The following is a 12846-nucleotide window of genomic DNA, read 5'->3' as shown; positions in this document are numbered from 1 at the left end:
TTTTTCCTTTACCTGTCCTGACCGAAAGTCCTATCAATTGTGGAGCCGAATGGCAACAGGGAGCTGCAGGAGAGGGAAGAAAGAGCCACATGCGCTCCAGAGCCGCCAAATTTCCGACCCCTGGCTTAACAACTGAGGCAAGATAGTTCTATAAAGTTGTTTATGTATAAAATGGGGGCAAAACCCACTTCCCAAATGTCTCGCTTAGCCACATAAATTTTGGGCTCTCTGGTGGGTATAAGTCGAGGACTACCCACCCTACTTTATGGCTTTGAACTACTTTTGTGGCTCTGAAGTACTGTATGTTTTGCAGCTGAAGATATCTGGAGCCACAAGGTTGGAGAAGGAAAACCCAAAAAGTTAACGGATCAGACCTCTTGCATTCTTTCGAAGGAGAAACAGAGAGGAGAAAAGGTAAACAACATACTTTCCTAAACTTTCTTTCAGAAACCGGACAGCCCTTGCGTGGTTCCTCTGAGAATCTTCCAGCACTGTGGTCAGATTGTCTTCATAAGCCTGGCTCGCTTCCTGGATTTTTCTACAGAGAGAGAGAGAAAAAAAATGCAGGATTTTTTTTCAAAGGGGACTGCGAAATCCTAATGTGTAATAGACAGAAAAGGTCTTTCATCAGTCATCCTTTAGGTTTTAGGGTTTAGGGTTTAGGGTTTAGAGTTTAGGTTTAATTTTTTTAAGTTTTAAGTTTTAAGTTAAATTTTAAGTTTTAAGTTTTAAGTAAGTTTTAAGTTTTAAGTTTTAAGTTTTAAGTTTTAAGTTTTAAGTTTTAAGTTTTAAGTTTTAAGTTTTAAGTTTTAAGTTTTAAGTTTTAAGTTTTAAGTTTTAAGTTTTAAGTTTTAAGTTTAAGTTTTAAGTTTTAAGTTTTAAGTTTTAAGTTTTAAGTTTTAAGTTTTAAGTTTTAAGTTTTAAGTTTTAAGTTTTAAGTTTTAAGTTTTAAGTTTTAAGTTTTAAGTTTAGTTTATAGTTTAGTTTAGTTTTAGTTTTAGCTTTAGCTTATTTTTAGTTTAGTTTAGTTTAGTTTTTCTTTTAGCTTAGCTTTAGTTTTAGTAGCTTTATCTTAGTTTTAGTTTAGGTTTAGGTTTAGGTTTAGTTTTAGTTTTGTTTTAGCTTAGCTTTAGCTTAGCTTTAGCTTAGTTTTAGTTTAGTTTAGTTTAAAATTTAGTTTTAGTTTAGCTTTAGCTTAGTTTTAGCTTAGTTTTAATTTAGTTTATTGTCATTGCACTGCTACAACAAAATTAAATGCCCTCTTCAGCGTACATTATAACTATAAAAATAAAAACACAAAACACCCATCCTTCACATTCTATGCAATTGAATCGAAAACCCCTGGTGTTGCATTCATATTGCATATATACAGTAGAATTCAATAGGGTTACTGCCCTGGGGTAGGAGCTGTTTTCCTTCTTACTCTTATCTCCCACTACTTTCCCTTGGCTGTTAGTAGTTCAGGTTCTCGTAGAGAGCTGAAGCTGACAATACATCTGTCAAAACCCGCGAAGCTTTCCTGACCTGCTCCCAAGTTGCCCTAGGCAGGAGGGGTGGGAAACCAAGGAATTCACGCCTCAGTCAAAACAAGACGCAGCCTAGCCGGATCTCCACGGACACCCGCAACGGCCGGAGGGAGTGACTTCTACGACCCGCGAAATGGCTTAATTGGGGACTGACGACACACGCCTAGTAAACAACTGGGTTTTTTCTTGCTTAAATGGCTAATTTTATAAGGGGATTGGTCGGACCGCTGAAAAAATCTTTATAATATCCATTGGAACTGGTTGGACCTCCTGATTTTCCCGGTGCCTTTAACATGAGCTGTAGTGGGAATTCCGAGGCTTCCTTGGGAGGGGGTTGAAAGCCAGCCTACCTTTCGTTGCTCTGCCACTTTTGGCTCAAGAGCTGGGCCAAGTCGTTCTGTTTCTGGAGCCTCTCCTCAGCCTGGTCTTGCCGCTGCTGATCCAGCTCTGCCTCGTCCACTTTGAGCTGCTTGCGGAGTTTGGCGAAGTTCCCTTGCTCTATTTCAATCTTCCACATTTCGAACCTTTGGCAAAGGGAGGATTTAGTGAGTATCGAACCGGTTTTTGGGGGCCTCCACCCGTCCACGTTACGCTTGGGAGCAGCCTCTCCTGGCGCCAGAGCCCTCACCTTCCCCTCCCTTAGTGACAGAAACGGCTGTGCTTCACCTGGAGTTAATCAGACTTTAACTGATCTCAAAACAAGGGAAGCCAAGTTGCACCGGGTTAGGACTCGGATGGAAGACCACAAGGAAATCCCAACCAGGTTGAGAAACATCAAGGCATTTCCAGTGCAACCAGCTAGGGTTGTGCTGTTGGGATAGGTAATGGACGTAGGCTATGGAGATAGGAGTTGAAGTCCACCCTAATCCAGGATGGCTTCAAGCCGGTTGCTTCCTCTTACGCTAATTTCCCTTACGAGGTTTCATTAGGCGAGGAAAAAGGGGAAGGGATACTAAAGTGACAGCTTGAATTCATAAAGAAAACTCAGCAATTGTTGTGGCCTGCCAGCAGGCACAGAGCTGGCAGCAGATTCAGAGAGTGAGGAGGTTGGGGAGGAACATGGGCCAGTCCTGGAGTCTGGGGAAGGCTCTGCGTTGGAAGCAGAGAGAGGAACAGGGCCCTATGCCAGTTATCAGCTGCCTTCAGAGTCAGACATCAGTGAGGCAGAAGAACAGCTGGAGCCTGTTCCCAGTGGGCGCATGCAGAGAGCTGCCAGATGAAGGGAACAGCTAAGGAACAAGGGTCGACTTGGGAGTAAGGCCACAGGTGGACGGTGAATGGCCCCTCCCAGAGGAAATAAAAGAGGAGCGAAAGGGGAGTGGAGTTTGCAGGGGACAATTAGTTCCCTTCATTGGTTCGTGACTCTCTGAGACTCCTGGCCAAGTTCTGCAGATATCGGCCTGGCAGCTCTCCAAGCCAGATAAGGTCTGTGATTATAAATCTTCCCTCGAAAGACTTTGCTGGATGTGAAGGAGCAGAATTCACAGTCAATTCATAAAAGGGGGTTTTGTCGAGACCGGGAGTTTGCTTCATGCGAACTCAGAATAGCCCGATTCACTTAACAACCTCCCTTATGAGGTTTCATTGGGGGAGGAGGAAGGGGAAGGGGATACTAAAGGGACAGCTTGAATTCCTACAGAAAACACAGCAGTATAGGAATATGGAGGCATTTCACTTGGGCAGGACTGTTTAAAGAGTTAGGAAGATGGGGGGAGATGGGATGAAAAGCTTCCTTGCCAAAGCCCAAACTTTTCTAACGGAGCTTGGAAAACGCGGAACGCGTTTTGCATATTTATAGATCCATTCCCCTTCACCCTACGAAGCATTCATATTTTAGAGAGTGTTCCCCTCCCCACTCCCAGAGTCAGGCCAAGCCGCTAAATTGCATTAAGAGGAAAGCACAAGGATTGGTTGGCCCAATCTGTGCCCCCCCCTCCCCGCCCCCCCCTCTCCTTTCACTTACACGCTTTCATTTAGGGCTGCCGTGATTTTGGACTCCAGTCCCTTTTCGTTTCCCAGTTCGGTGCACAAGCGCCGATGCAGTGCCTGTAGGCGATTCACGGCCGCGCTGAGCCATTAAAAGGAGGAGGGGAGGAGGGGAGAAAAGAAAGAAAGAAAGGGGAAGAAAATGGGAAAGAGTGAATTGTTTAAAAACCAGCACGTAACAAACAATTCTGCAGCCCGGAGGGGGTTCAAGGCTGCTGTTCTTCTGAACCTTCGGAGGTTTATAGTAATGGAATGTTTTTCAATTCTACTCTAAAAAGCATCCTTCTCGGTCTCTTTCGAAAGCTTTACACCAACTGACAGGCAGAACTTCGAATAAGAGATTCTTTATTTGGTGCCCCCTGCAGACATCAGAGCCTGCATTTAAAATAATAATTACGGCAGCCCCTGGCGTGACCCAACTGCAAAGAATGTAGGTTCAGATAACAGAGTTGGAAGGGACCTTGTAGGTCATCTAGTCCAACCCCCCCCCCCACTCAAGCAGGAGACCTACAACATTTCTGACAAAGGGCCGTCCAGTCTCTTCTTGAAAGCATCCAGCAATGGAGGCAGAGACGGGACCGAGGCCGTCTGGTGGTTCTCAGCTGCCTTCGGAGCTAGACAGCAGTGAGGCAGAGGAACAGCTGGAGCCTGTTCCCGGTGTGCACATGCGCAGAGCTGCCAGAAGAAAAGAGCGGCTCAGAAATCAGGATCGACTTGGGAGTAGAGCCACGGTGAATGGCCCCTCCCATAGGGAATAAAAGAGGAGCGAAAGGGGAGGGGGCTTTTGCAGGAAACAATTTGTTCGGCTGTTAGATTCGTTTCAGGAGTGTGAAGATCTGTCCCTGAATCTCAGAGACTCTGTGCCCAGCCTTTCCTTGCACAGCACCTCATTTGGAAAATATTTATATGGCAGCTTTCCAAGCTAGATAACGTCTGTGGTCCTAAATACTCCTTTGAAAGACTGTTTGCCAGGCCTCGGCTGAATGAGAGGATGAGAGGAACTCACACTCGATTAATAAAAGGGGTTTTGTCGGGGGCCCAGGAGTCTGCCTCGTGCTTTTTGGGGAAGCCTCGATCAGAACACACATTTGACAACTTCAAGAAAAAGAAAAAAAACACACGGGAAATTCAAGACTCCCTGTGCTTTGATGGCGGCCCCTTAAATAAAGTCCTTAAACCCAATTTAATCCTAATGCTTTGTAACACGATAGAAACTGGATGATAATGGGAAAACATCACAGAGGAAAGAACCCACCTGTTCTTGGATGCCACCTTTGCCAAATGCCAGGCCTCTAGCTGCAAAAGGTTGGGTGTGGGGGAACGAAGGCATCTTCCTTGTGAGAGGACCAGATTTATTCTGGTTTATTCAAACAGAATGCAACTTTTATCCAATCCTGCCTCTAATTGTTTCTTTTCAATTTAAGCATTTGCAGGGGGCCACCTTCGCCCATTCGGGTTTTTTTTGTTTTGTTTTTTTTTTTTGCTCTCAGGCACATAATGAGGCTTTTTAATTCTGCTCATCGGGATGGTTTTTTGAGGGTTTTTTTTTTTAGGTGAGGGGCAGTCGGCACACAATGCGTTCCGCCTTGGCGCAATTATATTAACTCAATTCATGGCAAGAAGCAACAAGGCTGGATGCGAATGGAGTTGATCTGCGGCGTGCAAACTCCCTTTCCCCCCCGCCTTCCTGGCAGCTTTTAATTCAAGCAAAGTGAAGGAGCGGAACCAGCACCACAATTGCGTGCCGTCTCCCAAACCTGGTGTCAGCATTGTGTTGTATTTGCACACTTTTCAAACACTGGGAGACAACGGAAAAGAGAGGGGGGGGGGAGAGAAAGAGAGGGAGGGAGGGAAAGAATAGAATAGTTGGAAGGGACCTTGGAGGTCTTCTAGTCCAACCCCCTGCCTAGGCAGAAAACCCTCTATTTTTTCAGACAAATGGCTATCCAACCTCTTCTTAAAAACGTCCAGTGTTGGAGCATTCACAACTTCTGGAGGCAAGTTGTTCCACTGGTTAATTGTTCTCCCTGTCAAGAAAATTCCTCTTTAATTCCAGGTTGCTTCTCTCCTTGATTAGTTTCCACCCATTGCTTTTTGTTCTGCCTTCAGGTGCCTTGGAGAATAGCTTGACCCCTCTTCTTTGGGGCAGCCCCTGAGATATGGGAAGACTGCTGTCATGTCTCCCCTAGTCCTTCTTTTCATTCAACTAGACAATTCTCATGACTTGCGTCCAGAAATTGTGAATGCTCCAACACTGGAAGTTTTTAAGAAGATGTTGGGTTGGACTAGAAGACCTCCAAGATCTCTTCCAACTCTGTTATTCTATTCTATTCTATTCTATTCTATTCTATTCCATTCTACTCTATTCTACTCTATTCTACTCTACTCTACTCTACTTTATCTTCAGATAGATTTTTACTCCAAAAGCATTTTATTAAAATAAATTTGGTTAAAAAAAAATCCAATTTAAGTGAAAATAAATCCGATGTAAATTTTTAAAAATCCATTTTTTAAATTAAAAAAAAACACTATAGATTTTTATTTATCCACCCTGCCTTCAAGGTCCCTTTCAGCTCTTTTGATTTCTTGGCTGATCCAGGTGCAAGAACTTTGCACCTCAAGAACATTTTAGCCAACGTTTTGATTTAAAGAGTGGGGAAAGGAATGAGGAATTTATTTGTGATGAAACTGAATGAACAGTGACGGGGGGGGGGGAGGGAGGGAGGGAGGGGAAAACATTGTTTGTCCCCAGTGCTGGTTTTAAGTCTCCTTAGGTGGATTCTTGCCTCTGAGGTCGCAGCGAAGAAAAGCGAGCTGTTTGAAAGAAATGGCACGGACATACATTCGCTGAACAAAAGCCCATTTTCACGCACTAATAACTTGTGGGGACAGATAAAAGATGACATCAGAAATAGACTTTTTTTTTGCACGCACCTGGCAAAAGGTTAACTCCTCCTATAGCCGGCTGCGATCTCTGGAGATGACTCTGTTTTATTTATCAAAGACCTTTATCGCTAATTCATTACATACCTTTACACAGAAGAAATGAAAGAGGGGGCAGATAGGGATTTTGCAATAGCAATACCACTTAAGACTTATGTACCGCTTCATAGTACTTTTACAGTCCTCTCTAAGCTGTTTACAGAGTCAGCCTCTTGGCCCCCAACAATTTTATCATTTTACCATTTGGTCCTCATTTTACCCACCTTGGAAGGACGGAAGGCTGAGTCAACCTTGAGCCAGTGGGTCAGGATTGAACTACTGGCAGTGGGCAGAGTTAGCCTGCAATACTGCATTCTAAGCACTAGGAAGGAAGGAAGGAAGGAAGGAAGGAAGGAAGGAAGAATGGAGGGAGGGAGGGAAGGAAGGAAGGAAGGAAGGTAGCAATAGCCCTTAGGCTTATATACTGCTTCACAGCCCTCTCTAAGCGGTTTACAGAGTCAGCTTCTTGCCCCCAACAATCTGGGTCCTCATTTTACCCACCTCGGAAGGACAGAAGGCTGAGTCAACCTTGAGCCTGATGAGATTCGAACTGCCAAATTGCAGGCAGCTGTCAGCCAGAAGAAGTAGCCTGCAGTACTGCACTCTGACCACTGTGCTGCCTCAGCTCTAATTTCTCAGCCACCAAACGGAGCCGAATTCAGTCAATTTTATAACCCCCGTGGAAACACCTGGAGGAGAAACTGCTGGTAAAGTGGGCGAGCAACCTACATGTTCCCATTCTCCTTTTCCTTCTCAATTTCTTCCTCCACGTCCTTCTGCTGGTCGGAGAGCATGTCCAGTCGGTCATGGCAAGTCGCCAACTCTTCCCTGGAAACAAGAGGGGAGCAGGATTCAGCCAGAGCGGTTGGCGCAGTCTGTTTCTTCTTGGGACGCCTGTGGCACTACTCGCCCTCCCATGCCGATAATATGCCGCGCATAGATCAAAAAGAAAAACTAGCCCAAAAAAGTGCTACACAAGGGGGGATAACTCATTGTCAACTCGCAAAGCACTGCCATGTCTGTTATTGAGTTGCAATGATGGGCAGAAGGGGGAGAATACATTCCGTGCATACCTTCGCCTAGGGTCGGATGTCAGGTTAACCCAGCAGGATTGTGAGGCGTGGAATTCTACAGCTTGCTGGAGCACCTTGTTGGGTAATGTGATTTATGACACAGACTGAGGGGAGGGGGGGTGGGAGTGAAACAGGGGCAAAGTTCTGCCATAACTTAACGTGAGGTCAGATCTGACTTGGCTTAAGTAATTGCTGAAATGCTGCTCCTAACAAATAACTGGATTTCTTTTGAAACTTGGCTTGGGGCTCACAAATTAATTAGGGCAGTGACGGCGAAACCTTTTTGGCACTGAGCGCTAGAAAAGGTTGCACCGAAATGTTGCACACACATGTCGCAGCCACGTTCCGGAAAAGCCAAACTTCCGGGTTCTAGCGCGCATGCACGCCCAACAATCAGCTGGCCGGTATGCATGCACAGGCCGGTTTTCGGCACTGCCGCGGGGAAAAAACTGACCTTGTTTTTTGAATGAACAGCTCTTTCTCTTTGGTGAGACTGTCGAGTTGGTTCAGGTTTCGTCGTAAGTTGAGCACACGAACTCGGTCTGCGTAGGTCATGGTCCGTCCTCGGGTCGGCACCGGGAATCCTTCCGAACTTTTCCTATTGGTTAGAAAAGTATGCTATCGACAGCAAGGAACAGCCTGAGATGGATAAGTGACAGTCTATAAATTGAATAACTACATTTGCCCCAGTTTACAACCTTCCTTGCCACCGTTGTTAAGTTGAAACTCCACAGGTGTTAAGTTAGTGACACGGTCGTTAAGCGCATCAAATGGCCACTAAACAGACTGTTGTACTAAGGAAGAGTTGCTCCGCTGTTAGGACTAGCAGCAACAATTGAGACAACCACAAGAGGGCAGAAAACATTAGATCTATTTATTATTAATACTCTATCCTGCCATCTAGTGGTCATCTGCATTTTTACTCCCAGTTCCCCCCTTTGCTGCATTATACTGACTGTTCTAAGCTGGAACTTGAAACCACAATTAGTTTGATTCACCCTCGCCTTATCTACCTCAATGGCCATGAGTCCCTTTTTTTCAGTGCAGCTGTAACTTTGAACCCTGTTGTAAGTCGAGGACTACCTGTTACAGACTCACTTGCTAATATCCGTAGCCGCTTCGGTTCCTTCGAAAGAAATGTCTTCAGCTGGCTGGGCTTCCACCTCAACTTCTTCACCTCCTACAAGGAAAACATATATATATATAGAGGCAATACAGCACAGGCTCGATTCCCAAACAAGGGTGTGGCTAGCTGATGAGAGCTAAATAGCTTGAAATAGATCTATACTAGTCTCCCTTTATTTATTTATCAGCACAAATATAACATACATACATACATACATACATACATACATACATACATACATACATATATATATATGCTCAATGTTGGACGTAGAGATAGTGCCTGGGCCCCAGCCACCAGAGAGGCAGCTGCCTTTGGAGGCTGCTATCAGTGAAGAGGAAGAACAGCTGGGGCCTGTTCCAGATGCAGGTATGCGCAGAGTAGTTAGGAAACAGACAGACATATAGAGAGATGATAGACAGACAGACAGATGATAGTCAGTGATAGATATAGATGATAGACAGACAGACAGACAGAAAGATGATAGTCAAAGATGCTAGACAGATGATAGATAGAGAGACAGATGATAGAGATAGATGATAGACAGACAAAAAGATGATAGTCAAAGATGATAGACAGATAGATAATAGACAGACAGATGGTAGTCAAAGATAATAGATAGACAGATATAAACGATAGATAGATAGATGACAGATAGACAGACAGATGATAGACAGACAGGATAGGATAGATAGATAGATAGATAATAGACAGACAGACAGACAGACAGATGGATGAATAGATAGATAGTCAGATAGATGATAGATTGATAGACACAGATAGACAGACAGATAAAGGATAGACAGATAGAAGATAGACAGACAGACAGGTGATAGCAATAGCAATAGCAATAGCGGTTAGACTTATATACCGCTTCATAGGGCTTTCAGCCCTCTCTAAGCGGTTTACAGAGTCAGCATATTGTCCCCAACAACAATCCGGGTCCTCATTTTACCCACCTCGGAAGGATGGAAGGCTGAGTCAACCCTGAGCCGGTGAGATTTGAACAGCCGAACTGCAGAACTGCAGTCAGCTGAAATAGCCTGCAGTGCTGCATTTAACCACTGCGCCACCTCAGCTCTTCAGTCAATGATAATAGAAAGACAGAGATATAGATGATAGAGAAAGAGAGATAAATAGATAGACAGATGATAGACAGACAGATAGGATACATAGATAGATGACAGACAGACGGATGGATGATAGATGATAGATAGTCAGATAGATCAGTGTTTTTCAACCTTTTTTGTGCAAAGGCACACTTTTTTCATGAAAAAAATCACGAGGCACACCACCATTAGAAAATGTTAAAAAAATTTAACTCTGTGCCTATATTGACTATATATAAGGTGTTTTTCCCACGGCACACCTTACACTATGTCACAGCACACTAGTGTGCCGCGGCACAGTGGTTGAAAAACACTGAGATAGATGATAGACACAGACAGACAGACAGGTAAAGGATAGATAGACAGACAGATACACAGACAGACAGACAACCATTCCAACCTTCCATGTCTCGCACAATGTCTTCAAATATATTTGTTTCTTCTTCCTTGGTTCCCTCTACGATGGGATATAAATCAGGCGAAAGGTCTTCTTCCAAAATATTAGGGAATTCCATCTTGCTCATCCGGGGGGCTGGAGCTCCCCTCTTCTCAAAGGGCCTTCAGCCCACAAAACTGTACGAATAAGCTGAAAGAGAAAAGGTGAAAGGTTTCCTTCCTGATCGGGGCCCTTAAGTCCTATCGAAGCCTTCTCCTCTCTTTTTCCTCTTCAAGAGTCGGGAGTCAAAATCTCAGCGCTCCCAATTCGCTTCGTCCTGTTCTTGAACTCTTGTCTCTTCGGAGGTGCAGATACAGATGGAGATTTCGTTGTCTACAATCAGTGGTTTCTAACCTTGGCAACGTTTAAGACTTGTGGACTTCAATTCCCAGAGTTCTCCAGCCAGAAGAGCTAGCTGGAGAATTCTGGGAGTTGAAGTCCACAAGTCTTAAAGTTGCCAAGTTTGGGAACCACTGGTCTACAATCAGTGGTCTCCAACCTTGGCAACTTTAAGACCTGTGGACTTCAACTCCCAGAGTTCCTCAGCCAGCTTTGCTGGCTGAGGAATTCTGGGAGTTGAAGTCCACAAGTCTTAAAGTTGCCAACGTTGAAGACCCCTGGTTTACATGATGTACAATGACAATGAAGGCTATGCTATAGAGCGAATCTATGGCACGCCTGGCCAAAGTGGCACGCAAAGCCATGTCCCTCGGCACGGGCAGTCATGCCTGTTTGTTCCTGGGTGCATGCATCCGCGACGATCAGCTGATCTGAGCCAAGGTGGCGCAGTGGTTAAATGCAGCACTGCAGGCTACTTCAGCTGACTGCAGTTCTGCAGTTCGGCTGTTCAAATCTCACCGGCTCAGGGTTGACTCAGCCTTCCATCCTTCCGAGGTGGGTAAAATGAGGACCCGGATTGTTGTTGGGGGCGATATGCTGACTCTGTAAACCGCTTAGAGAGGGCTGAAAGCCCTATGAAGTGGTATATAAGTCTAACTGCTATTGCTACTGCTATTGCTATCTTCGCGTGCGCAAGCAGTGCTGAAATCCAGCCTGGGCATGCAGACCGGCAGCTGATTGTTGGGTGCACACGCGCGCTACAACCCAGAGATTAGCTTTTTCCGCCACATGGCTGTGACGCGCGTGCCTGATGTTTCCGTGCAACCTTTTCGGCCAGACCTCGGTGCCAAAAACAAAAAAAGGTTCTCCATCCCTGCTAGGGAGATACAGATTCACAGAGTTGGAAGGGACCTTGTAGGTCATCTAGTCCACCCCCGCCCCAGACCAAGCATGATTAGATGTTACAATGCTTTTTTTTTAATTGTATTTTTTTTTAGCCAGGTAGATTTTCCAAGGCATCAGTTGACAAACCCCACCCCCCAGGGATATCATCACCAACCCAAGTAAAAAAAATAAAATAGTTTTTGGTCCTTTTTTTAAGCGCTGCTACATAACGAATGACAGTGATTACAGGGTCAATGCAAGGGGGTTGGACTAGATGACCTCCAAGCCCCCTTCCAACTCTGTTACTGTTACATTCCCCCCGTTCCCTTCCGCTTACAACGGTATCAACTGGCGAAAGGAAGTTGGAGCAAACTTACAATTGTTTTAATCACCGTCTCCGTCCGTCCGTTTGGGAAAGCTCCTAAGGCAACGGAGACAAACCAACTGGAATGGCAAGCGGGGGGTGGGGACACATTCTAGGAAGGAGGAAAAATAATTTTTCTTCCCCCCCCCCCCGCACCTCCCACCCCCGCTTTGAAGCCTGCTGAGTAAGAAAGCGTTTGCTTGCGCAGTTGGGATGTTCCGGGATGGGGGGGAGAGAGTTTTGGATTCCGCCCCCTCTTCTAAGGAGCGGGTGGTACATTCCAAGCGGTTTGTGTTTGTCTCGGGGTGGGAGGGGGGAGGCTGAAGAGAAGAGGCGGCCGCTCTGATCCTCCCCACCGCCCACCCCCCCGCACAGGGCAGGTAACTCTTAAAGGTGCCTCGTTGCTTTTTGCTTTTTTTTTTTTTTTTGTAAAGCCGGTTGGGGTTTGTTCGTTTCCCTCCCCCCCAAAAAAAGCCTGCAAGAAAAACAACAATGCAATTGCAGGAGAGAGAATAGAAGTAGAATAGAATAGAATGGAATGGAATAGAATAGAATAGCATAAACATTGGAATGGAATAGAATAGAATAGGAATAGAATAGAATATTGGAGTGGAGTGGAGTAGAATAAATATTGGAATGGAATAGAATAGAATAAATATTGGAATGGAGTGGAGTAGAATAGAATAGAATAGAATAAATATTGGAATGGAATGGAACAGAATAGAATAGAATAAATATTGGAATAGAATGGAATAGAATAGAATAAATATTGGAATGGAGTGGAGTGGTGGAGTAGAGTAGAATAGAATAAATATTGGAATGGAATAGAATAGCATAGGAATAGAATAGAATATTGTAGTGGAGTGGAGTAGAATAGAATAGAATAGAATAAATATTGGAATGGAATGGAACAGAATAGAATAGAATAAATATTGGAATGGAATAGAATAGAATAGGAATAGAATAGAATATTGGAATGGAGTGGAGTAGAGTAGAATAGAATAAATATTGGAATGGAAT

General features: G+C 44.7%; 1 protein-coding gene across 1 annotated transcript in view; it reads right to left on the bottom strand.

The window, feature by feature from the left end:
• Positions 1–12033, bottom strand: part of CFAP74 (cilia and flagella associated protein 74) — a 66605-nt gene extending 54572 nt beyond the window's left edge. Inside the window, exons 1-8 of the mRNA XM_032232271.1 lie at positions 11840–12033; positions 10203–10388; positions 8666–8747; positions 8022–8165; positions 7224–7322; positions 3490–3594; positions 1877–2050; positions 428–538 (exon numbers count right to left, since the gene is read on the bottom strand). Coding sequence (XP_032088162.1) covers positions 428–538; positions 1877–2050; positions 3490–3594; positions 7224–7322; positions 8022–8165; positions 8666–8747; positions 10203–10326 — 839 coding nt within the window. The 5' untranslated portion in view covers positions 10327–10388; positions 11840–12033. The remainder of the gene's footprint in view (positions 1–427; positions 539–1876; positions 2051–3489; positions 3595–7223; positions 7323–8021; positions 8166–8665; positions 8748–10202; positions 10389–11839) is intronic.
• Between the last annotated feature and the right edge of the window lie 813 nt (positions 12034–12846).

Source organism: Thamnophis elegans, chromosome 15 (genome assembly GCF_009769535.1).
Source record: "Thamnophis elegans isolate rThaEle1 chromosome 15, rThaEle1.pri, whole genome shotgun sequence".
Lineage (NCBI taxonomy): Eukaryota > Metazoa > Chordata > Lepidosauria > Squamata > Colubridae > Thamnophis > Thamnophis elegans.
The sequence above is the reverse complement of the archived record's forward strand: the minus strand, read 5'-3'. Positions and strand labels throughout refer to the sequence as shown.